The sequence below is a fragment of the Manis javanica genome, chromosome 16 (genome assembly GCF_040802235.1).
Source record: "Manis javanica isolate MJ-LG chromosome 16, MJ_LKY, whole genome shotgun sequence".
Lineage (NCBI taxonomy): Eukaryota > Metazoa > Chordata > Mammalia > Pholidota > Manidae > Manis > Manis javanica.
In genome coordinates, this window is record NC_133171.1 from 65,856,436 (window position 1) to 65,880,798 (window position 24,363).

A 24,363-nucleotide genomic window follows, 5' to 3' on the forward strand; every position below is an offset into this window, starting at 1 on the left:
TAACCTAGAAAAGCACATGTTGCGAGGTAACCTAACCGCTAGCTCTAACCTAGGAGTTCACTAAATGCGTTTCTTGGTAATAGGGGAAAACTTGTTTCTAACGCGTGGATGGATTCATTGTTGCTGACTTTACAGGAAAGACTTTACTCAAACGTTGCTGTTGTCTTAAGGCTTTTGTGACCAAGTCTGCCTAAAGGCCCACAGGTTTGCTCCCAACACTCACAGGAAGAGGGGTAAAAGTTTGGTATACTAGACCCAGATGGGACCTCCCTTCCTGCCACAGTCCTACCACAGGATCACTCTCTTGCATGCATTCTACCTGATGGCCAAGATTTGCCTATGTTGGTGTCATTAAAACATGTGTCTTACTGTCCTTGAGGTTAATCTCCTCTAATGTGCCAACACATCTGCCTGCTGGGTGTGCCCAGAACTCCCTACAAATTCCACTACAGGCCTCCTGTGGAAAGTGCAAGTTGTGAACTCATCTCAGTGGAACTGGTTTGAACATACCTGGAACAACCAACTCAATACCATTTTATCGAACGACACAGTAACTGCCGTAAAATGATTGGTATGGGAGCAGGTGAATGCCTCCCAGCCAATCATAGGGTATTGTATTTGGGTGGGTGTAGGGTGGCTTACTGCTGTGCCTGTAGCCTTAAGTGAAAGTACCCTAAAGTGTATAGAGCACTGTAATAGCACTCAGGCTGAGACATTGGTACACAGGTGGGTCCCTTAGCTCCTTTGTACCAAAATGCATGTAGCAACAGGATGATAAATAGGGTAGACAAAACCCCAATCATAGGGCAGGAGCATTCCCTGTTCCCTGGGTTACCCTTTGGGTGTGAGGCAGTACAGTATCTCCCATAAAATTGGATGGGTCATTGCACCTGGGGACAATCTATATACCTGGAAGGTTCCTGTCCACCCTGCCACAGGTTCCCTCTTATTGGGACAGTTTCAAGAATAGGCATATAGTGAAGTGCACTGCATAGTAGTATTACCTTCTGGCCATATTTTCCCCACTGCGGATGACAATGCTAACAAGCAGAGGTCACTGCTTATCACTGTATACAGCACACACCTTCAGTGTTACCCATAAAGCTACTATCCTCCTTAATGGAGAAATAGGGCAGCTTAGGACACTAGTCCTACAAAATCGCATGGCATTAGATATGCTTACTGCAGCTCAAGAAGAGTGTGTGCCATCCTATACACAGAATGTGGTGTGTACATACTGGAAACTCACCACCCTTCTCGCACAGGGACCATTGTTTGTGTAGATTGTGAGGCAAGAATCCTGGATGGGGTGGACTACAGGGAAAATGTCACCATGGCCAGGATACTTGCCTATAGATGCTATCTCATGCTTGTACCCACTGCACAGGTGCATGCTGTTTGATGCTTATATAATCACTTAGCCCACTGCCTCAGGCTCCTGCTTATATACTCGCTGGTGGTGAGCCACTCTTTATGCTGTTGTAAAAGAAGGATCACCAGATACTTTGGTGTGGATGTAATTTCAGTGCTTCACCAGCCAGTGTGAGAATAAAGCCTGGTATGAACCCTCTATCTAACTCTCCCTTGTCTTTTTTTTTTTGGTCCGGCTGAATTCAGTGTTAACCTACCAGGAACAGAGCCCCTGCACTGCATGATCATTCACAGATTCATTCATTCATTCATTCATGTGTGCCTGTGATGGGCTTGGGGGAGGAGACCCTGGGCCCTGGGAGACCTGGTGGTCCCCTGAGAGTGAGGAAATCAGAGTACAGACTACTATGTGTAGAACAGGACGTGGTAATGCAGCAGTGCCTGATGAGACCAGAAGGACCCCAAATGGAGACCACTTGTGGTCTAGTGAGTACAGAACCAATTACTGTGGAATGTCTTTTAGTAGTTACTGTGTTGTAATACTTTATAAAAGGAGCAAGTATGTATTGAGCTTCTCATATAATGGACCATATTGAACACAATTTAAAAGTAAATGATTGTGGTTACCAAGGGATAGGGGAAGTAGACTGCTGAACTACTGTGGTGTACATTTGATAAAAGATTAATTTTAGTGGTAGGAATTACAGCAACATGGCAGATTATTTAGTAGTGTGTATGATGTAATGGAAAGAACACAGGCTTTGGAGCCACTTGGGCTGTTTTTTAATCCTGTCTTAGCTTTTAAAGGACAAAAGCTATGTCTAAAGTCTATATTCTTAATTCTTAGTGAGTTTTTTTTTCACGTGCTATACTCACACTTACTTTTATGCCAACTAGCACAGAACTACACTGTATAATAAGTTTATGCTGAAACAGCAGCATACTCACAGAACCCAAGAATAGACTAACAGTTACTAAAGGGAAAGGGACTGAGGAGGATGGGGGGAAGGGAGGGACAAGGGGGGAAAAGGGGCATTATGATTAGCAGACATAATGGTGGGGGCACGGGGAGGGTTGTACAAAACAGAAGACAAGTAGTGATTCTATAGCATCTTACTACACTGATGGACAGTGACTGTAATGGGGTATGTGGTGGGGACTTGATGATGTGGGAGTCTAGTAACCATAATGTCGCTCATGTAATTGTAGATTAATGATACCAAAATAAAAATAAATAAATAAGTTTATGCTGCTAATCAGCTTCATCACTGTTTTTACTTCCCCCCCGTAGAAAATGGAAGTGAGTTCAATGGTCTAGTGGCTAAGGTCAGTGGGTTTCATGATGGTGTTAGCAACACTGAATTAGGTATAGCTTTTGGAAAAGTACTACATTGCATGGCTCTCATTGATCCACATATGGCACCTTAAGAAAGTATGTTTGGAAACCATTACTATAGGACAGGTGTTTTATTTCTTTTTATGTGATGGTCAGGTGTGGAGAAGGCACAGGAGAGGCTCAGGAAAACAAAAGTTTTTTTGTACTTACAGGTCCTTGTTAGGGTCCAGGCTTCCGAGGCTTCCCCAGAGAATAAACTACACAGGCATAGAGATGTAAATTCAAGCAAAGTCTTTATTCAGCTAGCTAGCTGAGGTCCAAGTCAGCCCGATGCAGCGGGTCTCAACAAGGACCCCGAGCACTCAAAGCCAAGGGTTTATATAGCATTTTCAAAACACTTAACTCATAGTAATTTTCCACAGCTGCACATTATTCTTGCAAGACATACATCCTGGGGTTAGGCAGGAGCAAGATAAAACCACTCCTCAATTGTCAGGGAGGTTCTGCACGATAAGCTTGGTATGTAGGATTAGCTGACCAAGGTTAGCTGACTAAAGGCCACAGCTGCCCACCATCTGGTGTTCATGATTAGCTTGTTTTTCAAGGCCTTACCCAGTTCCAGTTTTTCTTTCTAAGTCACATACTCAGAAAATAGCTTCTAGGCCTTTAAGATGGCTATGCTTATGCTAACCTATTTCTATTCTTACATTCCCCTCTTCTTCTTGTATCTATTTCAATCATGAAATTAGGGGTCATCTGTTTGGTTAACACTCTGATAGTTCTGTCTCAACACTATGATTTGCACGGTGCTAATGCGTTCTTTGATAAAGGTAACACATGGAGTGACTCCGGTTTGGCGGGCTTACTACTTGTTAGAATAAGCTGGGGTGGTGCTGATTACTTCTGTCTTGTTGTAGAGGGAGGTGTAAGTTTTAGGAACTCTCTCAATGCAGGTTCTTTGCCTACTTGCAGAGGATAAAGTGAGTCTCAGTCTTTGTTTTCTACAGATAGGGACTCTAGCTGCTGCTAGGGAAAAGGGGCGATGACCGCTCTGGCTGCTTCGTGCTGAGAAGGGGGTGCAGTAAAGGGTGCAGCTAGGTCTCTATTAGTGGTCAGTTGAGAGGGCTTCAGAAGGCTGGCGCATCTATTACTATTTGCAGTTTTGTGGCTTCTAGGCAAGATAAAACAAATTGTGTTATTAGGTTATGTAGCAACATCTGGAGTTGGATTTTCTATTCTGGAGGCTGCAGTTATTGAAACAATACTTTTCTCTAAAATCACCCTCATTTTTATTAGAAGTAACTAGGTTAAGAAAATAATTAACAGCTGGCTTGATCATTTGCACAAGTGCAGCAAGAAGAGCAATTGATTACACAGGCTCTTTTAAATATGCTTTGCTGGAACTTTTTGTAAGGAATTTCAGATTGAACTTTTAAAGGCCTCTTGAGGCTAGACAGCCAAGCTAGACTTGCCATCAGGCTTTGCCTGCAGTACCTGTAGATTTGGATGAATTCTTCTCTTCTCGAGGTCTCTGCACCTGCCAGGAAGTGACCTTCTTTACTCACCTGGTAAGGCTGCTGGGAACTCTGTAAGCAAGGTACCAGGCCAGTTCTTCCAAGGGGCTTTGTTGGCTTTATAAAGTCAATCTTAGTTCCTTAAAGTTGTTCACATCTGAGTCCATGCACATGTCTCTCAGGTATGACATTCCAGTCAAAGCCCTGGCAGTATAACCAGTGTTCTTAAGTAGTCTTCTCACAAGGAAAGCAGATTCTTATTGAATTCATGCAAATAAACATACTGCCATGGAATACAAAAACAGTCACTGAAAGTTTTTAAACTCTGGAGGGATCAGGTAGAGAGAAGGAAGTTTCAATTCTGCTCATAAAGATAGTCATTTACTAAACTGTTGTCAGTTTAAGAGAACAAGGTTAAAACACTTTATCAGCAACATTTGAAACAAAAAGACACAAAATCATTTTCTTTAGTTTATGTAATCTTATGTAACTAATACCTGTTCTGCTGAAATCTAGTTCTTTACCAGTTTAGGGATAATACTATAAATGACAAAAGACTTACAAATGACAATGGTTAAAGATCTGATGAGAGCGTACTGTAAGACAGTTGACATAAGGAAATTCTGATATTTCTGTAATACAAAATGTTGGATTCCCCTGAGGAAGGCGCCGCCCCAAATCACTCACCAAAGACGTTTCTTAATGCAAGCAAGAGGAATTTATTCAGAAGCCAACTAGTTGGGGTCCAAGTCTGCCCGTCGCAGCGGGTCTCAACGAGGACCCTGAGTACTTACAACTAAGTGGTTATATAGGATTTTCTGAGGCATTCAGCCCTAGAGATTTACCATAGTTACAGATTATGTTGTAGTAACAAGATAACAATACTACATAGCAAGATAACAATACTACAAAGGCAGTAATTTTTCAAACCTACGATTTCTGAGTTGGTGCCACGTCCTGGGGGTGTAGCAAGGTAGGGTCAGCTTTTATGTTTAACTAACCGAAAGGTTAGCGCTGCCAGCAGTCATGATTGATTAACTTGTTTTTCCAGAGGAGTTACCTGGTTTCAGTTGTTCCCTCTGAGTCATATATCAGAATGGCTTTTTGGGCTTCAAGATGGCTACTCTTAGGCTAACTTATTTCTCAGGGAGGTTGGGGTCCTACATTCCCCACTTCTTTTTCTGAACATTCTAATCATGGAATGTTGGTTTCTTCTTGATGTGTGAGGGTATGATACTGTTGTCTCAGCATTAGCACCTGCACAGCACTTACTCTTTCTCTAATAAAGGTTATTACTCGATTTAAAATGCAGGGACCTAAGGTGAGGAGCAATATAAAAATAAGCAGGGGTCCTGTCAAGGTGGATATTAGAGTTGTAAGCCATGGGGATCTAGAGAACCAGGATTCAAACAGGCTCTGGTTAGCTTCTCGTTCTCGCTTTCGCTGATCTAATCTTTCTCTCAGTTTAGACATTGAGTCTCTTACTACTCCAGTATGGTCTGCATAGAAGCAGCACTCTTCCTTTAGAGCTGCACACAATCCACCTTCTTTTAGAAACAGTAAATCTAATCCTCGTCTGTTTTGCAGCACTACTTCAGAGAGAGAGGTTAGGGACTCTTCAAGTTTAGAAATAGACTGTTCTATAGTTCTCAAATCTTCATCGATAGCTATTCTTAGTCCTTCATAATGTTGGTTCTCTTGTATAATTGCAGCCGCCCCTGTTCCTACTCCGGCTGCGACTCCTACTCCTAGTAATACAGCTAGAGTGAGTGAGACTGGCTCTCTCTTATACCTTAGTCTAGGTTCCAATTCTGCCACGAATGAGAAGTCATCATGATACATTAGTCTGGGTACTAACTGGACCATTATACAGAATTCGTGGGAGAAATTGAAGACAGAGGTGGAAACACATGGAGTTAGTCCAGTATTACAGGCCCACCATCCTTCAGGTGGTGGGACTAAATACCTGTTTTCTCTTGTGGGGATCATGGGGATTGTCTCATTACATAAATTTTTATGCGTGCGGGAACCGTACCTAGACACTTTCCTATTCCAGACACTTCGGTTAGTGTTAGCTTTTTATGACTGCCCCAACTACAAATTTCGTGGCTGGTTGTATTCTTAAAATCAGCTGACAATCCCAGCCCTTCATAATAAGGTGGTCTAGAAGAAAAACATAACCGACAGGACTCTGTAGTTTTAGGGTCGGTGGCATTTAGGACTCTGAAAGCTCCCTCAACAAGGTTGAGGAGGCGCTGTCCATTGCTAGAAAAGGAGGTTCAGTGGGCTAGGAGCAAAGACGGGGACAGCTGAAATAGTTAGGGTTCTTTTCGGGGCTGGGGTTGGGAGGCGAGGCTGATCTGGTAAGACAGCGTTTGGTCCTACTGGAATAGCTGGGAGGGTTTCTACTTTGAGTCTAAGAGTAAATACAACTCCATTATCATATCTTTCCTGATAGAGTCTTAATCCCCACATGAGCCCTCTTTCCCAATTTGCCTCCTTTCCGGTTTCAGTAAAGGAAATATCAATAAGATTACAGGTAGAGCTGGTCATACATTGGGCCTGAGTACTGTTTCTTTTAACTCTTATAAGACTTGGAGGGGAGCTCCCGGCATTTCTGCCTATCCAATGACATGTCCCTGTTTGTTCACAGCCCCAATTTTTGCAGAAAAAGTCTGTCTGCCCACCACACTGTGAGGTTTTAGCACGATCGGTTGAGGGGGCTGGGCACACATAGAAGCAGGTATCTTGGAGTTTTCTCATAGAAGCTCGAGATCCACATCCTGGCCTTCCTATTCTACCTCCGTGCCGAGGGTCTTGTTTGAAGAGAGTACATATGTCTACAGTGAGGGTAGGCCACCAAGTCCCCCTAGGATGCTGTTCTGTTAACTGGACTACTACTTGGTGGGAAGCTGGGGTAATGATTTGCCATGTCAGTAACCTGGGTTCATGGGGGTTAGGGTTCTGGTGGGTTGGAAGTAGCAGGAGCATCAGAATTACTAACAGCATAATTCTTTTTACACAAGCGAAGCTTAAGGGGGTTATCAGTCCGAGTTACTCGCCAGTCCGGGTCCGGGGGTGCCTTCTTTAGATGTGAAGCGTGTATCCAGGAAGAGACGCCGTCCACTTTTACACCTGTGGGAGTAGTCAGGAGGACGATGAAAGGTCCCTTCCACCGTGGCTCGAGGTTTCCTGTCCGGTGCCTTCTCACGTAGACTGGGTCTCCCACCTGGAACTGGTGAGGCACCGAGAGGTCTTCTGGCTGATAGGCTTCCTTGATGGAGGCCCACACCTCTTTCTGCACAGCCTCCAAGGCTCGTAACCTTTCAAGCAAAAACTTATTAGTTGCACACTCAGGGAATGTATGAAGATGTGCTGACTGAAGCGGGGCCGGGGCCCCAAACATTATTTCAAAAGGCGTTAGTCCAAAGCGGCTGGGAGTGTTCCTAACTCTAAACAGGGCAAAGGGAAGGAGGACCAACCAATCACATAAGCCAGTCTCTATGGACAATTTAGTCAAGGTCTCTTTTAGAGTTCTGTTCATCCTTTCTACCTGTCCTGAGCTCTGGGGCCTGTATGCACAATGCAATTTCCAATCCGTCCCCAGGATCTTGGCCAATCCCTGACTTACCTGGGCAACAAAAGCAGGGCCGTTGTCGGAGCCGATTACCTTTGGAATCCCAAACCTGGGAAATATTTCTTCAAGGATTTTTTTAGACACCGTCTGAGCTGTTTCAGTTTTGGTGGGGAACGCCTCTGTCCATCCTGAAAATGTGTCTAGAAAAACTAGAAGGTACTTGTATCTATACTTAGCAGGCTTAATTTCAGTGAAGTCAACTTCCCAATAAGTTCCTGGGCGATCTCCTCGAAGTCTTTTCCCGGATATTGCTTGATTTTTGCTCACGTTTACTAATTGACAGGGAACACAATTTTTTACAATCTCGTCAGCTAATTTTCCTAATCCAATAATATGATAAGGGGAGTCTCGAACTAAAGTCTTTAGGTTTTTTGCTCCCAAATGTGTCAGTTGATGTAATTGCCTTAAGTATTCTTCTGCCTCTTTCCGGGGCAGGACAACTTTCCCTTTTTCAGACTTGTATATCTCTTGGGGTGAGGAATTTTTGAACCCTAATTTGTTTATACAAACGAGATCTTCAGGTGTGTACTGGAAGCTCTCGATGTGAGTGGCTTCCGGACACACTTGGAGGGGCAAAATGTTCATTCCCTGAGCCGCTTGCTTTGCGGCTTGGTCTGCTCTCCGATTTCCTCGAGCTATTGGAGAGTCATCTTTCTGGTGTCCAGGGCAATGCATTATTGCTACTTCTTTAGGCATATGGATGGCTTCCAGCAAATCTAAAATTTCTTGTTTGTTTTTAACATCTTTCCCGGCAGAAGTTAACAGCCCTCTCTGTCTATAAATAGCCCCGTGTATATGAGCAGTGGCAAAGGCGTATCTGCTGTCAGTGTAGACGTTAAGTCTCTTACCTTCTGCCATCTTTAGGGCCTGAGTCAGGGCGATGAGTTCTGGTCGCTGTGCAGAGGTGCCCGTTGGGAGTCCACTGGCCCATACAACTCGGTCATCATCTACTACTGCAGCTCCGGCCATTCTCTTACCATCCATGATGTAACTGCTCCCGACTGTATACCAAGTCAGGAGTCTCGTTCCCCCTAAGGGCTGATCTTGCAAGTCCTGGCGGGTTCCTGTCTCTTCAGCCAGGATTTCCTGGCAGGTGTGAAGCACTTCTTTCTCCAAATCGGGGAGCAGAGTGGCCGGGTTTAGGATGGCAGGGGGGGCAAACTCTACTCGATCACGATTCAGGAGTAAGGTTTGGTAGTGAGTCATTCTGGCATTCGACATCCATCTCTCGGGTGGTTGCCGAATTACACTCTCCAACGCATGTGGAGCAACTACAGTAAGTTTCTGTCCCAGTGTCAGTTTGTCAGAATCTTTAACTAGGAGGGCCACAGCCGCTACTACTCTCAAACAGGCAGGCCATCCACTACTTACTGGGTCTAATTTTTTTGACAAATAGGCGACAGGTCTCTTCCAAGGTCCCCATTGCTGGGTCAACACTCCCTGAGCCACTCCACTCCGCTCATCCACAAAAAGGACGAATGGCTTAGTTACGTCTCGCAGGGCCAGAGCGGGTGCCGACAGGAGGGCTTTCTTGATTTCATCAAAGGCCTGTTGCTGTTCAGGTCCCCAAACAAACGGGGCTGCCTCTTTGGTTAGGGGGTACAGGGGGGCGGCTAAGGTGGCATATCCAGGTATCCACAATCTGCAGAACCCTGCTGTTCCCAGAAATTCGCGTACTTGGCGCGGAGTAGTAGGGACCGGGATCTGCGTCACAGTCTGCTTCCGGGCTTCAGTAAGCCACCTCTTCCCTTCTCTCAGGGAATACCCTAAATAAGTCACTTGTGGTTGGCAGATCTGTGCCTTTTTGGCAGATGCTCGATACCCCAGCCTAGCAAGTTCAGTCAAAAGGGCTTCAGTAGCCACTTGGCAGACTTCCTGTGTAGGAGCGGCTATCAGTAAGTCATCAACATATTGTAACAAGGTTACCTGCGGGTTGGAGGCTCGGTAAAAGGCCAAGTCCTGGTGTAAAGCCTCGTCGAAGAGGGTAGGTGAGTTCTTGAATCCTTGTGGCAAGCGAGTCCAGGTCAATGTCCAGTAGTTCCTGTGGAGGGGTCTTTCCACTGAAAAGCAAACAGCGGTTGGCTACTCTGGTGCAGGCGCAAACAAAACAAGGCATCTTTTAAATCTAAGACTGTATACCAAGTATTTTCTGGGGCCAGAGAGCTTAGCAGGTTGTAAGGATTCGGCACAGTGGGATGAATGTCCTGTGTTCTCTTATTAACTTCTCTCAAATCTTGCACTGGTCGATAATCTCCTGTTCCCGCTTTCTTTACAGGCAGCAAGGGAGTGTTCCATGGGGATTTACATTTTACTAATATCCCCTGTTCTATGAGCCTCTGGATATGGGGCCTAATCCCATCTCTGGCTTCTTTACTCATTGGATATTGTCTCACAGTTACTGGTGAGGCTGAGGCTTTTAATTCTATGACCACCGGGGGTTGGTTTACAGCGAGTCCCATACCTGCCGTCTCTGCCCAGGCCCCTGGAAACTGGTTGAGCCACCTCTGATTAACTCAGGAGGGTTCTGGTTCCTTAAAAAGGCGGTACTCGTCTTCTAACTTTATAGACAGAATGCTTAGGCCCAAGGGTCTCTTTTTGCTATCAGTCACTTGGGTATCTTCAGTCTGAAAGGATATTTGGGCCCCGACTTTGGTCAAGATGTCTCTTCCCAACAAGGGTGTAGGGCATTCCGGTATAACAAGGAATGAGTGGTTTACTTGTCCCACTCCTAAGTCTACTGTTCTTTGGGTAGTCCATGCATATTGTTTCTGACCCGTGGCCCCGAACACCCAAGACTTTTTACTAGAAAGGGGGCCTCTAGCTTGGGTCAGTACTGAATGTTGAGCACCGGTATCTACCAGAAACTCAACGGGTTGCCCCTCCACCTTCAGAGTTACCCTAGGCTCGGGGAGGGGTTCCGAGCCCCGTCTTTCCTAGTCCTCATCTTCTAGCAGGGACAACACTTTCTTCGGAGGTCCCCGTGGTGGTTTCTTAGGGCAATCTTTCACCCAATGCCCCTTTTCCTTGCAGTACGCACACTGATCTTTATCCAAAGGAGGTCGGTTGCCCAGGGACCCTGCCTTACTAGTTCTACCACTAGAGCGGCCGTCCCTTACTTTCTACTACTGCGGCCAAGATTTTTGTTAAATTTCTCTCATGCTTCCTATCTCTCTTTTCTTCTTTACTTTCTCTCTCCTTCTCTTTCCTTAACTCCTTCTCTTCTTCAGTCTCTCTCTTATGATAAACTTTCTCTGCTTCTTTCACTAAATCTCTCAGCGACAAATCCTGTAAGCCCTCCAATCTCTGAAGCTTTTTCTTAATGTCGGGTGCCGATTGCCCGATAAAGGCAAGGGCCACTGAAGCACTATGCCCCTCAGAAGTGGGATCAAAGGGGGTATACCGCCTGAAGGCTTCTATCAGGCGCTCTAAGAATACTGCAGGTGCTTCAGTGGCTCCCTGGCTGACTTCTCTTACCTTGGCCAAATTGGTGGGGCGTCTTGCGGCCCCACGGAGACCTGCCACCAGAGCCTGACGATAGATGGTTAGTCGCTCCCTACCTTCTGGAGAATTAAAGTCCCAGTTGGGTCTAGTCAACGGGAACCCCCTCTCTATGTCATGAGGGAGTTGCGAAGGCCGTCCGTCGGTTCCAGGCACATTCCTCCGTGCCTCCAGGAGAATCCTCTCTCTCTCTTCCGTGGTAAAGAGCACCTGCAAAAGCTGCTGACAGTCATCCCAGGTGGGCTGGTGGGAAAACATCAGAGACTCTACTAAACCAGTTAGTTTCTGTGGCTCCTCTGAAAAGGGCGGGTGGTTAGCTCTCCAATTATACAAATCAGCAGAGGAGAAGGGCCAATATTGCAGGGGTTGGAAAGGCGGTTCCCCTTCTTCTCCAAGGATGGGAACTCCATAAGACCGGAGAGGAAAGATACCCGGTGGGTCCAAGATGACCCCTCGGCAGCGCCGGGTGCCCTGGGCAGGTCCCGGAGCCTGCCCTACTGCCTCAGCATCAGGGACTGAGGGTGCCGGAGCTGGGGGTGCTGAGGGTGCTGAGGGTGCTGGGGGTGGGGGCACCGGAGGTGCCGTAGGGGCAGGAGGGTAAGGAGGGGGAGGGGGATCATCAATTATAAGCGAATCCTGAGTATCAGGGTAAACTTTGGTAGTTTCCTTTTCCTTTTTCTGAGGTTGAGTCTGGGCAGCTAAAACTCGAGGGCCCATTTTCTTTTGCACCCAGGGCTTTACCCAGGGTGGTGGGTTCTCCACCAACCCTTGCCAGACTACAATGTAGGGTTGCTGATCTGGGTGTCCTTGAGACATCCTGAAAGACAACAGCTTTTACTGCTAATAAGGTGGGGAGATCAAAAGTCCCCTCCGAGGGCCACCCAACATTGTAGGTGGGCCATTCGGAGGTACAGAAAGTCTGCCATGGTCCCTTTTTCACTTCTACTGACAAGTTATGTGCCCTCGCTCTAACTTCCGTCCAATGATCTAGCGTCAGGCTAAGGGGAGTCGTCACTGTCTGTCCCATTGTCAGTATAACAATAATTAGACACGTAAAGGACACAAAAAACAAAGACACACACAGATTAGACACACAGCGGCCGCTTTTGGTTCTTTTCAGAGCCTCGAACAGAAACCGAAAGGAATCAGAGGGTTGATATTCTCGGCGCCCAAAAATCAACCCTATCTCATCAGGTTCAGTTTGCCGGAAAAACAGACGGGAGGCTACCAGGCGTCCCTGGCCTCCCAACCTCCCTGGGGCGTTCCCCAGGGTTGCAGCCTGTGGTGCTCTAGTACGTCTACCGACCGCAGTCACAGCCCCTTTACGGGATTGAGACGGCTGCCAGACAGCGGGTACCCTTCAGAACTCCGACCGGTCTCACTGAAACAGAAAACAGAACACATACAACTCAAGGCGCCACTAATCTTACCTCTTCCTCCAAGAGCGACTTCGGGAGTGAAGCGGGGTGGACGCCCGATCCCGGACGAGCCCCCAAATGTTGGATTCCCCTGAGGAAGGCGCCGCCCCAAATCACTCACCAAAGACGTTTCTTGATGCAACAAGCAAGAGGAATTTATTCAGAAGCCAACTAGTTGGGGTCCAAGTCTGCCCGTCGCAGCGGGTCTCAACGAGGACCCTGAGTACTTACAACTAAGTGGTTATATAGGATTTTCTGAGGCATTCAGCCCTAGAGATTTACCATGGTTACAGATTATGTTGTAGTAACAAGATAACAATACTACATAGCAAGATAACAATACTACAAAGGCAGTAATTTTTCAAACCTACGATTTCTGAGTTGGTGCCACGTCCTGGGGGTGTAGCAAGGTAGGGTCAGCTTTTATGTTTAACTAACCGAAAGGTTAGCGCTGCCAGCAGTCATGATTGATTAACTTGTTTTTCCAGAGGAGTTACCTGGTTTCAGTTGTTCCCTCTGAGTCACATATCAGAATGGCTTTTTGGGCTTCAAGATGGCTACTCTTAGGCTAACTTATTTCTCAGGGAGGTTGGGGTCCTACAAAAACATTCAGTAACAAAGTTTAGCATCATTCTCTTTGACAGTGCTTTCTTGGTAAATAAATATATATATATATCAGATAAATAAGCCAAATTAGTCAAATACTTTCTCTAATGAGAAAAAATTCTTCTGACATGTTCCAGGGGCCCTCTGGAAAATATCAGAGTTAACTAGAGGTAAAAGCACTTTTTTTTGAACTTAGCATAAGTGTCCAAGACCAGATACAAAAAAAGCAGAGAAAGTGCTTAAGTCTACAGGTCTTCTCTGAAAGCTTCAAGAATGTTTTACTCTTTAAAAGTAGATATAAGCTGCTATGCAAATTCTATTAAAAGCTCTAAGATCATTTGCATTAAAAAATATGAAGAGTCCTCTGAAGGACTACTACTAGTAAGATGGCAAACTTCTGGTGTAGGATCTGAAGAATCAAAAGTTAGCATAAGTACAGCCATCTTAAGGCCTAAATACCACCCCCTAACCCAGAAGAAGCAAAATCATTAGAATCTTGAAAAACAAGTTAGTTAGCCTGTGTCAATTGTAGTGACCTTTCTGTGTCAATTGTAGTGACCTTTAGTTAGCCAACCATAAATCAGTTAATCATACACGCCTAGCTTATCTTACTAGAACCACCCTAGACATTCCGTAGGTGATCTCATCTAATCAGACCCCAGGATGTGGCGCCAGCAAAAGATTTATGAGCCTATAGAAAAAAACCCTGTATTGTGATTATGGAAAATTTTACCCCTTTTGAAAATGCTATAAAACCTTCTGCCTTAGTGTGCTCGGGGTCCTCGTTGAGACCCGCTGCGACGGGCTGACGTGGACCCCAACTAGTTGGCTTCTGAATAAATTCCTCTTGCTTGTTGCATCAAGAAACGTCTTTGGTGAGTGATTTGGGGCGGCATCTTCCTCAGGGGAATCCAACATTTGGGGGCTCGTCCGGGATCGGTTGTCCACCCCGCTTCACTCCCGAAGTCGCTCTTGGAGGAAGAGGTAAGATTGGTGGCGCCTTGAGTTGTTGTTTGTGTTCTGTTTTCTGTTTCAGTGAGACCGGTCAGAGTTCTGAAGGGTACCCGTTGTCTGGCAGCCGTCTCAATCCCGTACAGGGGCTGTGACTGCGGTCGGTAGACGTACTAGAGCACCGCAGGCTGCAACCCTGGGGGACGCCTCAGGGAGGTTGGGGGTCCAGGGACGCCTGGTAGCCTCCCGTCTGTTTTTCCGGCAAACTGAACCTGATGAGATAGGGTTGATTTTTGGGCGCCGAGAATATCAACCCTCTGATTCCTTTCGGTTTCTGTTCGAGGCTCTGAAAAGAACCAAAAGCGGCCGATGTGTGTCTAATCTGTGTGTGTCTTTGTTTTTTGTGTCCTTTACGTGTCTAATTATTGTTATACTGACAATGGGACAGACAGTGACGACCCCCCTTAGCCTGACACTAGATAATTGGACGGAAGTTAGAGCGAGGGCACGTAACTTGTCAGTAGAAGTGAAAAAGGGACCATGGCAGACTTTCTGTTCCTCCGAATGGCCCACCTTCAATGTTGGGTGGCCCTCGGAGGGGACTTTTGATCTCCCCACTTTACTAGCAGTAAAAGCTATTGTTTTTCAGGATTCGTCTCAAGGACACCCGGATCAGCAACCCTACATTGTAGTCTGGCAAGAGTTGGTGGAGAACCCACCACCCTGGGTAAAGCCCTGGGTGCAAAAGAAAATGGGCCCTCGAGTTTTAGCTGCCCAGACTCAACCTCAGAAAAAAGAAAAAGAAACTACCAAAGTTTACGCTGATACTCAAGATTCGCTTATAATTGATGATCCCCCTCCCCCTCCTTACCCTCCTGCCCCCACGGCACCCCCGGTGCCCCCGGCCCCAGCACCCCCAGTACCCCCAGCTCCGGCACCCTCAGTCCCTGATGCTGAGGCAGTAGGGCCGGATCCGGGACCTGCCCAGGGCACCCAGCGCCGCCGAGAGGCCATCTGGCACCCACCGGGTATCTTTCCTCTCCGGTCTTATGGAGTTCCCATCCTTGGAGAAGAAGGGGAACCGCCTTTCCAACCTCTGCAATATTGGCCCTTCTCCTCTGCTGATTTGTATAATTGGAAAGCTAACCACCCGCCCTTTTCAGAGAAGCCACAGAAATTAACTGGTTTAGTAGAGTCTCTGATGTTTTCCCACCAGCCCACCTGGGATGACTGTCAGCAGCTTTTACAGGTGCTCTTTACCACGGAAGAGAGAGAGAGGATTCTCCTGGAGGCACGGAAGAATGTGCCTGGAACCGACGGACGGCCTTCGCAACTCCCTCATGACATAGAGAGGGGGTTCCCGTTGACTAGACCCAACTGGGACTTTAATTCTCCAGAAGGTAGGGAGCGACTAACCATCTATCGTCAGGCTCTGGTGGCAGGTCTCCGTGGGGCCGCAAGACGCCCCACCAATTTGGCCAAGGTAAGAGAAGTCAGCCAGGGAGCCACTGAAGCACCTGCAGTATTCTTAGAACGCCTGATAGAAGCCTTCAGGCGGTATACTCCCTTTGATCCCACTTCTGACGGGCATAGTGCTTCAGTGGCCCTTGCTTTTATCGGGCAATCGGCACCTGACGTTAGGAACAAACTTCAGAGATTGGAAGGCTTACAGGATTTGTCGCTGAAGGATTTAGTGAAAGAAGCAGAGAAAGTTTATCATAAGAGAGAGACTGAGGAAGAGAAAGAGTTAAGGAAAGAGAAGGAGAGGGAAAGTAAAGAAGAAAAGAGAGATAGAAAGCATGAGAGAAATTTAACAAAGATCTTGGCCGCAATAGTAGAAAGTAAGGGACGACCGCCCTCTAGTGGTAAAACTAGTAAGGCAGGGTCCCTGGGCAACCGACCCCCTTTAAATAAAGATCAGTGTGCGTACTGCAAGGAAAAGGGGCATTGGGTGAAAGAATGCCCTAAGAAACCACCACGGGGACCTCCGAAGAAAGTGTTGTCCCTGCTAGAAGATGAAGATTAGGGAAGACGGGGCTCGGAGCCCCTCCCTGAGCCTAGGGTAACTCTGAAAGTGGAGGGGCAACCCGTTGAGTTTCTGGTAGATACCGGTGCTCAACATTCAGTACTGACCCAAGCTAGAGGCCCCCTTTCTAGTAAAAAGTCTTGGGTGTTCAGGGCCACGGGTCAGAAACAATATGCATGGACTACCCATAGAACAGTAGACTTAGGAGTGGGACAAGTAAACCACTCATTCCTTGTTATACCGGAATGCCCTACACCCTTGTTGGGAAGAGACATCTTGACCAAAGTCGGGGCCCAAATATCCTTTCAGACTGAAGATACCAAAGTAACTGACAGAAAAAAGAGACCCTTGGGCCTAAGCATCCTGTCCATAAAGTTAGAAGACGAGTACCGCCTTTTTAAAGAACCAGAACCCTCCCGAGTTAATCAGAGGTGGCTCAACCAGTTTCCAGGGGCCTGGGCAGAAATGGCAGGTATGGGACTTGCTGTAAACCAGCCCCCGGTAGTCATAGAATTGAAAGCCTCAGCCTCACCAGTAACTGTGAGACAATATCCAATGAGTAAAGAGGCCAGAGATGGGATTAGGCCCCATATCCAGAGGCTCATAGAGCAGGGGATATTAGTAAAATGTAAATCCCCATGGAACACTCCCTTGCTGCCTGTAAAGAAGGCGGGAACAGGAGATTATCGACCAGTGCAAGATTTAAGAGAAGTTAATAAGAGAACACAGGACATTCATCCCACTGTGCCGAATCCTTACAACCTGCTAAGCTCTCTGGCCCCAGAAAACACTTGGTACACAGTCTTAGATTTAAAAGACGCCTTCTTTTGTTTGCGCCTGCATCAGAGTAGCCAACCGCTGTTTGCCTTTGAGTGGAAAGACCCCTCCACAGGAACTACTGGACAATTGACCTGGACTCGCTTGCCACAAGGATTCAAGAACTCACCTACCCTCTTCGACGAGGCTTTACACCAGGACTTGGCCTTTTACCGAGCCTCCAACCCGCAGGTAACCTTGTTACAATATGTTGATGACTTACTGATAGCCGCTCCTACACAGGAAGTCTGCCAAGCGGCTACTGAAGCCCTTTTGACTGAACTTGCTAGGCTGGGGTATAGAGCATCTGCCAAAAAGGCACAGATCTGCCAACCACAGTGACTTATTTAGGGTATTCCCTGAGAGAAGGGAAAAGGTGGCTTACTGAAGCCCGGAAGCAGACTGTGACGCAGATCCCGGTCCCTACTACTCCGCGCCAAGTCCGCGAATTTCTGGGAACAGCAGGGTTCTGCAGATTGTGGATACTCGGATATGCCACCTTAGCTGCCCCCCTGTACCCCCTGACCAAAGGGGCAGCCCCGTTTGTTTGGGGACCTCAACAGCAACAGGCCTTTGATGAGATCAAGAAGGCCCTCCTGTCGGCACCTGCTCTGGCCCTCCCAGACGTATGTTAGCCGTTCGTCCTTTTTGTGGATGAACGGAGTGGAGTAGCTCGGGGAGTGTTGACCCAACAATGGGGACCTTGGAAGAGACCTGTCGCCTATTTGTCAAAAAAATTAGACCCAGTAAGTAGTGGATGGCCTGCCTGTTTGAGAGTAGTGGCGGCTGTGGCCCTCCTAGTTAAAGATTCTGACAAACTGACACTGGTACAGAAACTTACTGTGGTTGCTCCACATGCGTTGGAGAGTGTAATTCGGCAGCCACCCGAGAGATGGATGTCGAATGCCAGAATGACTCACTACCAAACCTTACTCCTGAATCGTGATCGAGTAGAGTTTGCCCCCCCTGCCATCCTAAACCCGGCCACTCTGCTCCCCGAGTTGGGGAAAGAAGTGCTTCATACCTGCCAGGAAATCCTGGCTGAAGAGACAGGAACCCGCCAGGACTTGCAAGACCAGCCCTTAAGGGGAACAGGACTCCTGACTTGGTACACGGACGGGAGCAGTTACATCATGGATAGTAAAAGAATGGCTGGAGCTGCAGTAGTAGATGATGACCGAGTTGTATGGGCCAGTGGACTCACAACGGGCACCCCTGCACAGCGAGCAGAACTCATCGCCCTGACTCAGGCCCTAAGGATGGCAGAAGGTAAGAGACTTAACGTCTACACTGACAGCAGATACGCCTTTGCCACTGCTCATATACACGGGGCTATTTATAGACAGAGAGGGCTGTTAACTTCTGCCGGGAGAGATGTTAAAAACAAACAAGAAATTTCAGATTTGCTAGAAGCCATCCATAGGCCTAAAGAAGTAGCAATAATACATTGCCCTGGACACCAGAAAGATGACTCTCCAATAGCTCGAGGAAACCGGAGAGCAGACCAAGCCACAAAGCAAGCGGCTCAGGGAATGAACATTTTGCCCCTCCAAGTGTGTCCAGAAGCCACTCACATCAAGAGCTTCCAGTACACACCTGAAGATCTCATTTGTATAGACAAATTAGGGTTTAAAAATTCTTCGCCCCAAGAGATATGCAAGTCTGAAAAAGGGAAAGTTGTCCTGCCCCAGAGAGAGGCAGCAGAATACTTAAGGCAATTACATCAACTGACACATTTGGGAGCAAAAAACCTAAAGACCTTAGTTCGAGACTCCCCTTATCATGTTATTAAATTAGGAAAATTAGCTGACGAGATTGTAAAAAATTGTGTTCCCTGTCAATTAGTAAACGTGAGCAAAAATCAAGCAATATCTGGGAAAAGATTTCGAGGAGATCGCCCAGGAGCTTATTGGGAAGTTGACTTCACTGAAATTAAGCCTGCCAAGTATAGATATAAGTACCTTCTAGTTTTTCTAGACACATTTTCAGGATGGACAGAGGCGTTCCCCACCAAAACTGAGACAGCTCAGACGGTGTCTAAAAAGATCCTTGAAGAAATATTTCCCAGGTTTGGAATCCCAAAGGTAATCGGCTCCGACAACGGCCCTGCTTTTGTTGCCCAGGTAAGTCAGGGATTGGCCAAGATCCTGGGGACGGACTGGAAATTGCATTGTGCATACAGGCCCCAGAGCTCAGGACAGGTAGAAAGGATGAACAGAACTCTAAAAGAGACCTTGACTAAATTGTCCATAGAGACTGGCTTATGTGATTGGTTAGTCCTCCTTCCCTTCGCCCTATTTAGAGTCAGGAACACTCCCGGCCGCTTTGGACTAACGCCTTTTGAAATAATGTTTGGCGCCCCAGCTCCGCTTCAGTCAGCACATCTTCATGTATTCCCTGAGTGTGCAACTAATAAGTTTTTGCTTGAAAGGTTACGAGCCTTGGAGGCTGTGCAGAAAGAGGTGTGGGCCTCCATCAAGGAAGCCTATCGGCCAGAGGAACTCTCAGTGCCTCACCAGTTCCAGGTGGGAGACCCTGTCTATGTAAGAAGGCACCGGACAGGAAACCTCGAGCCACGGTGGAAGGGGCCTTTCGTCGTCCTCCTGACTACTCCCACAGCTGTAAAAGTGGACGGCGTCTCTTCCTGGATACACGCTTCACATCTAAAGAAGGCACCCCCGGACCCAGACTGGCGAGTAACTCGGACTGATAACCCCCTTAAGCTTCGCTTGTGTAAAAAGAATTATGCTGTTAGTAATTCTGATGTTTCTGCTACCTCCAACCCACCAGAACCCTAACCCTCATGAGCCCAGGTTACTGACATGGCAAATCATTACCCCAGCTTCCCGCCAAATAGTAGTCCAGATAACAGGACAACACCCTAAGGGAACCTGGTGGCCTACCCTCACTGTAGACGTATGCACTCTTTTCAAGCAAGACCCTAGGTATGAGGACACAGTTGGAGTACCCGGATGTAGCACTCGGGATTATATAGTGCATTGGGGCTCTGGGACTATGAAAGAAATTCAAAGTGCCTGCTTTTATGTATGCCCGGCCCCCTCAACTGATGCCGAGGTCTCACAATGTGGAGGGCAGACAGATTTTTTCTGTAAGAATTGGGGTTGTGAACAGACAGGGACATGCCATTGGCTGACAGGAAGCGCAGGGAGACCCCCTCCAGGCCTTATAAAAATCCAACGAGGTGCCACTCATGCCCAGTGCAAGACTCATCCCACCTGCAATCTCATTGATATCTCCTTCACAGATGCAGGAAAAAGGGCAGCAAACTGGGAAAAGGGGCTTACTTGGGGACTAAGACTGTACCAGAGTGGGTATGACAATGGAGTCTTATTTATGCTCAGGCTAAAAGTAGAAACTCTCCCCGCTATCCCAGTGGGACCCAACACTGTCCTGCAGGACTGGCCGCGTCTCCCAGCCCCGGCCCCCGAGCAGACCCCAGCCCCTCCTGTAGACTCTACCACCGCTCCCTCTGTTTCCACTCCTGGTCAAGTTGCCCCTTTCCCTAGCACAGGACGACGCCTCCTTAACCTCCTTGAAGGAGCTTTTCAGGCCTTAAACACCACCAATCCTAAAACTACTGAATCCTGTTGGTTGTGTTTCTCTTCTGGGCCACCTTATTATGAAGGATTAGGATTGTTAGGCAATTTTAATAAAACAACCCGTCACGAGATCTGTAGCTGGGGAAGCCACCGGAAACTAACTCTAACTGAAGTAACTGGAAAAGGAAAATGTTTAGGTACAGTCCCCCCCACCCATAAAGCCTTGTGTAATGAAACCGTAGCTATAACCCCCTCAGGTAAAAATGAGTATCTAGTCCCTCCCCCCGAGGGATGGTGGGCTTGTAATACTGGAGTGACCCCATGTGTCTCTACTTCTGCCTTCAATTCCTCTCGCGATTTCTGTATTATGGTTCAGCTAGTACCCAGGTTAATGTATCATGATGATCTCTCATTCGTAACTGAATTTGAACCTAGGCATAGATATAAAAGAGAGCCGGTCTCGCTGACCTTAGCCGTGTTGTTAGGGATAGGAGTTGCAGCCGGAGTGGGAACGGGGGCAGCCGCTATTGTTCAAGGGAACCAGCATTATGAAGGACTAAGGACTGCTATTGATGAAGACCTAAAAACAATAGAGCAATCCATTACAAAACTTGAAGAATCTCTAACTTCCCTCTCTGAGGTAGTCTTACAGAATAGATGAGGGCTGGATCTACTGTTCCTAAAAGAAGGAGGACTGTGTGCAGCTTTAAGAGAAGAATGCTGCTTTTATGCAGATCATTCCGGGATAGTAAGAGATTCAATGTCAAAACTTAGAGAGAGGCTAGATCAGAGGAAGAGAGAGCGAGAAGCAGGCCAAGGACTGTTTGAATCTTGGTTCACCAGGTCCCCGTGGTTTACAACCCTGATATCCACTCTGGCTGGGCCCCTACTCATCCTTGTGTTGCTTCTAACTTTGGGACCCTGCATGTTAAACTGGTTAATAACTTTTGTTAGAGAAAGAGTGAGTGCCGTTCATGTACCAATGTTGAAGCAACAATACCACTCACTCAACTCACAAGAAGATACAAACATTCCATGATTGGAATGCCCCAAAAAGAGAAGTGGGGAAATGTAGGATCTGAAGAATCAAAAGTTAGCATAAGTACAGCCATCTTAAGGCCTAAATACCACCCCCTAACCCAGAAGAAGCAAAATCATTAGAATCTTGAAAAACAAGTTAGTTAGCCTGTGTCAATTGTAGTGACCTTTCTGTGTCAATTGTAGTGACCTTTAGTTAGCCAACCATAAATCAGTTAATCATACACGCCTAGCTTATCTTACTAGAACCACCCTAGACATTCCATAGGTGATCTCATCTAATCAGACCCCAGGATGTGGCGCCAGCAAAAGATTTATGAGCCTATAGAAAAAAACCCTGTATTGTGATTATGGAAAATTTTACCCCTTTTGAAAATGCTATAAAACCTTCTGCCTTAGTGTGCTCGGGGTCCTCGTTGAGACCCGCTGCGACGGGCTGACGTGGACCCCAACTAGTTGGCTTCTGAATAAATTCCTCTTGCTTGTTGCATCAAGAAACGTCTTTGGTGAGTGATTTGGGGCGGCGCCTTCCTCAGGGGAATCCAACACTGGCTTCTCTTCGGGGTCCTTGGTTTCCGCCAGCGCCACCTGAAGCCCAATCACCTCTCGCTCTCCTCCCAATCTCAGCACTTAGCCAACAGCCACCAGCTCCGTAGAAGTGACACCTCAATCAATTCATGCCCCTTCCTATATAACCTAGCACTTTTCCTTAATAAAGCGGAACTCTCCGGTTAATTGCTGCTATGTGTCGCTCCTTTCCTTTCATCCCCCATGTTTGTTTGTTTTTTTAAACATACAGCATATAAATTAAACAAGACCTGGTGGTTGTCAAAAAAATCTATTACAACCTTTCTCAAAAGTGGTCACACGTTTGTCCATTTAAACTTTTACAGTGAAACTTGTTTTTCTGGGAGAAACATAATCTTGTCTAGATTCTAGTTTGATTTTTAAGAATAAATTTTGGTTTGTTAACTAAGTGCATTTAATCAGCTGAAAAAGCTTTGTTACCATTCTGCTTAGGAGGATAAATTAAGAAAACAAATAATCAGTAACAACTTTAATCATTTGTTGGTTAGAGATTTTTCTACTTATAAAAATATATGGAATAAATAATTCAATTTCTCAGGCCATGCAATCGTTTTCAATAACAAAATATTTCAAAGGCAAATAAAGCTTATACAGTTGTTAACAAACTTTAGCTTTTAGTCTTTTTAATATTACGATTTCATTTTTTTTTTTTTTAAATATTCTGGCAACTCACTGAGACTTTAAGCATGAGAAACTGCTTTGATCTTTCAACATTAAGAGCAGACTAACAGTTAAAGAAAACTGTTTAACTAGAAACGAGATTCTAATTTTGCTGTGCACTTGATATCAAGACTCACTTGCTTTAATTTTACTAGGCACGACTATATCTGTAAGAATATAGTAATTTATTCTTATTTGCCCCGTGGTCCCAAGCACATAAGCCGGTGAGAATTAGCCTGGGCTTGCCTGCGGCTTGAATAGGTTTATCTCACTTAATCTCTAAACATCTTGACCCTCCCCCTCAAAGCAACAGGCTGAGCGGGTCTTCCACAACAAAAGGCACCACGCTGTTTTCTCTCTTTAAATAAATAGCTGTACTTTAGAACAAAGTTACTTTCTTTATCACAAAACACATTCTTTAGCATGCAGAAGACTTTTCATTCTTTATACTTTTTCTTATTAAAACATACATTTTTTAGCATAGAGAAATGTTTTATTACTTTAAGTAGTTTTAATTAAAACTTAAAACTATTAGAAACTTTAATTTCCAGTGAACACCGAGAAGCAGGCCATTGTAAACTGTTAAACTAACATTCTTTAGATTGACAAATTTATGAACACATTTTATAATTTCTGTAACTATGAGCTTTACAGCACAATCTCTCATAGAGCATATCTTCTTAGCAAAACTTTAAGGTTTTAGGTTTCTACAAAGATTCTCAGGCAGTAGGTAGGTATACACACTGTAACACAATTAAAAAGAGGTTCACTTGCTTCAGTCATTTAGTTCACTCATTCGTAACAACTATTCTAGATTACTTATAAGACTTTTACTGAATATTAGACAAAGCCAAGCCTTTAAGCATTTTATTTTTAAAAGATTTAGCAGATAACATGACTTAAATGACCTCAGGTAAATTTAGGCAGCTGATAACTACAAGGACATGCCCGCCTCAGGCAAACTCAAATTAGCATTAATGCTTAACACTTTTTATCAGGTTTTCTGGAAGTTTTAGAATACCCAATTTTCACAAGCGCTTGTCTTTAAATCAATTTCATTAATACCATCCGGAGGTAGAAAGATATATTCATTTACACACTTAGGGGGTCGTCTGAGTCTGTCTCATGGTGAGAAAGAAGGAAAAAGAATATGAGGGAGACAAAGGCGAAGGATGAAGATGCCACTTCAAACAAAATGACTGTTGTATGTGCTTGTGAACGAGTGCCTGTCGTTGCACAGTTTTCCTTCCACAGGGGACGCGAATTTATCTGGGATTCGCGGCTGTGACCCCCTTATCCTGTCACGGGAGTGTTCTAGTGGCGGGCGCCCTAATGGCTCTTAAT

General features: G+C 46.0%; 2 protein-coding genes and 2 long non-coding RNA genes across 6 annotated transcripts in view; 1 reads left to right on the forward strand and 3 right to left on the reverse strand.

The window, feature by feature from the left end:
- Window positions 1–2,983: 2,983 nt before the first annotated feature.
- LOC140846802 (uncharacterized) overlaps window positions 2,984–24,363 on the reverse strand; it is a 477,545-nt gene continuing 456,165 nt past the window's right edge. For 2 of the 3 annotated variants that reach the window (XR_012126237.1, XR_012126236.1), the window contains one exon: window positions 2,984–4,425. This is a non-coding gene — a long non-coding RNA (uncharacterized lncRNA). Of the gene's footprint in view, window positions 4,854–24,363 lie in introns of all 3 variants that reach the window. The other variant, XR_012126235.1, reaches the window with a different exon arrangement.
- LOC140846803 (uncharacterized) lies at window positions 5,323–8,433 on the reverse strand. The gene is made up of 2 exons (XR_012126238.1): window positions 7,853–8,433; window positions 5,323–7,544 (listed from the first exon to the last, which is right to left on the reverse strand). It is a non-coding gene; the product is annotated as an uncharacterized lncRNA (long non-coding RNA).
- LOC140846795 (uncharacterized) lies at window positions 9,977–13,139 on the reverse strand. Its single transcript, XM_073224536.1, is given in 3 exon segments — window positions 9,977–10,963; window positions 10,965–12,170; window positions 12,172–13,139. Coding segments are annotated over 3 exon segments (2,010 nt in total). The 5' UTR covers window positions 12,384–13,139; the 3' UTR covers window positions 9,977–10,371.
- LOC118972374 (uncharacterized) lies at window positions 14,771–24,352 on the forward strand. Its single transcript, XM_073225003.1, is given in 2 exon segments — window positions 14,771–16,825; window positions 24,338–24,352. Coding segments are annotated over 2 exon segments (2,070 nt in total).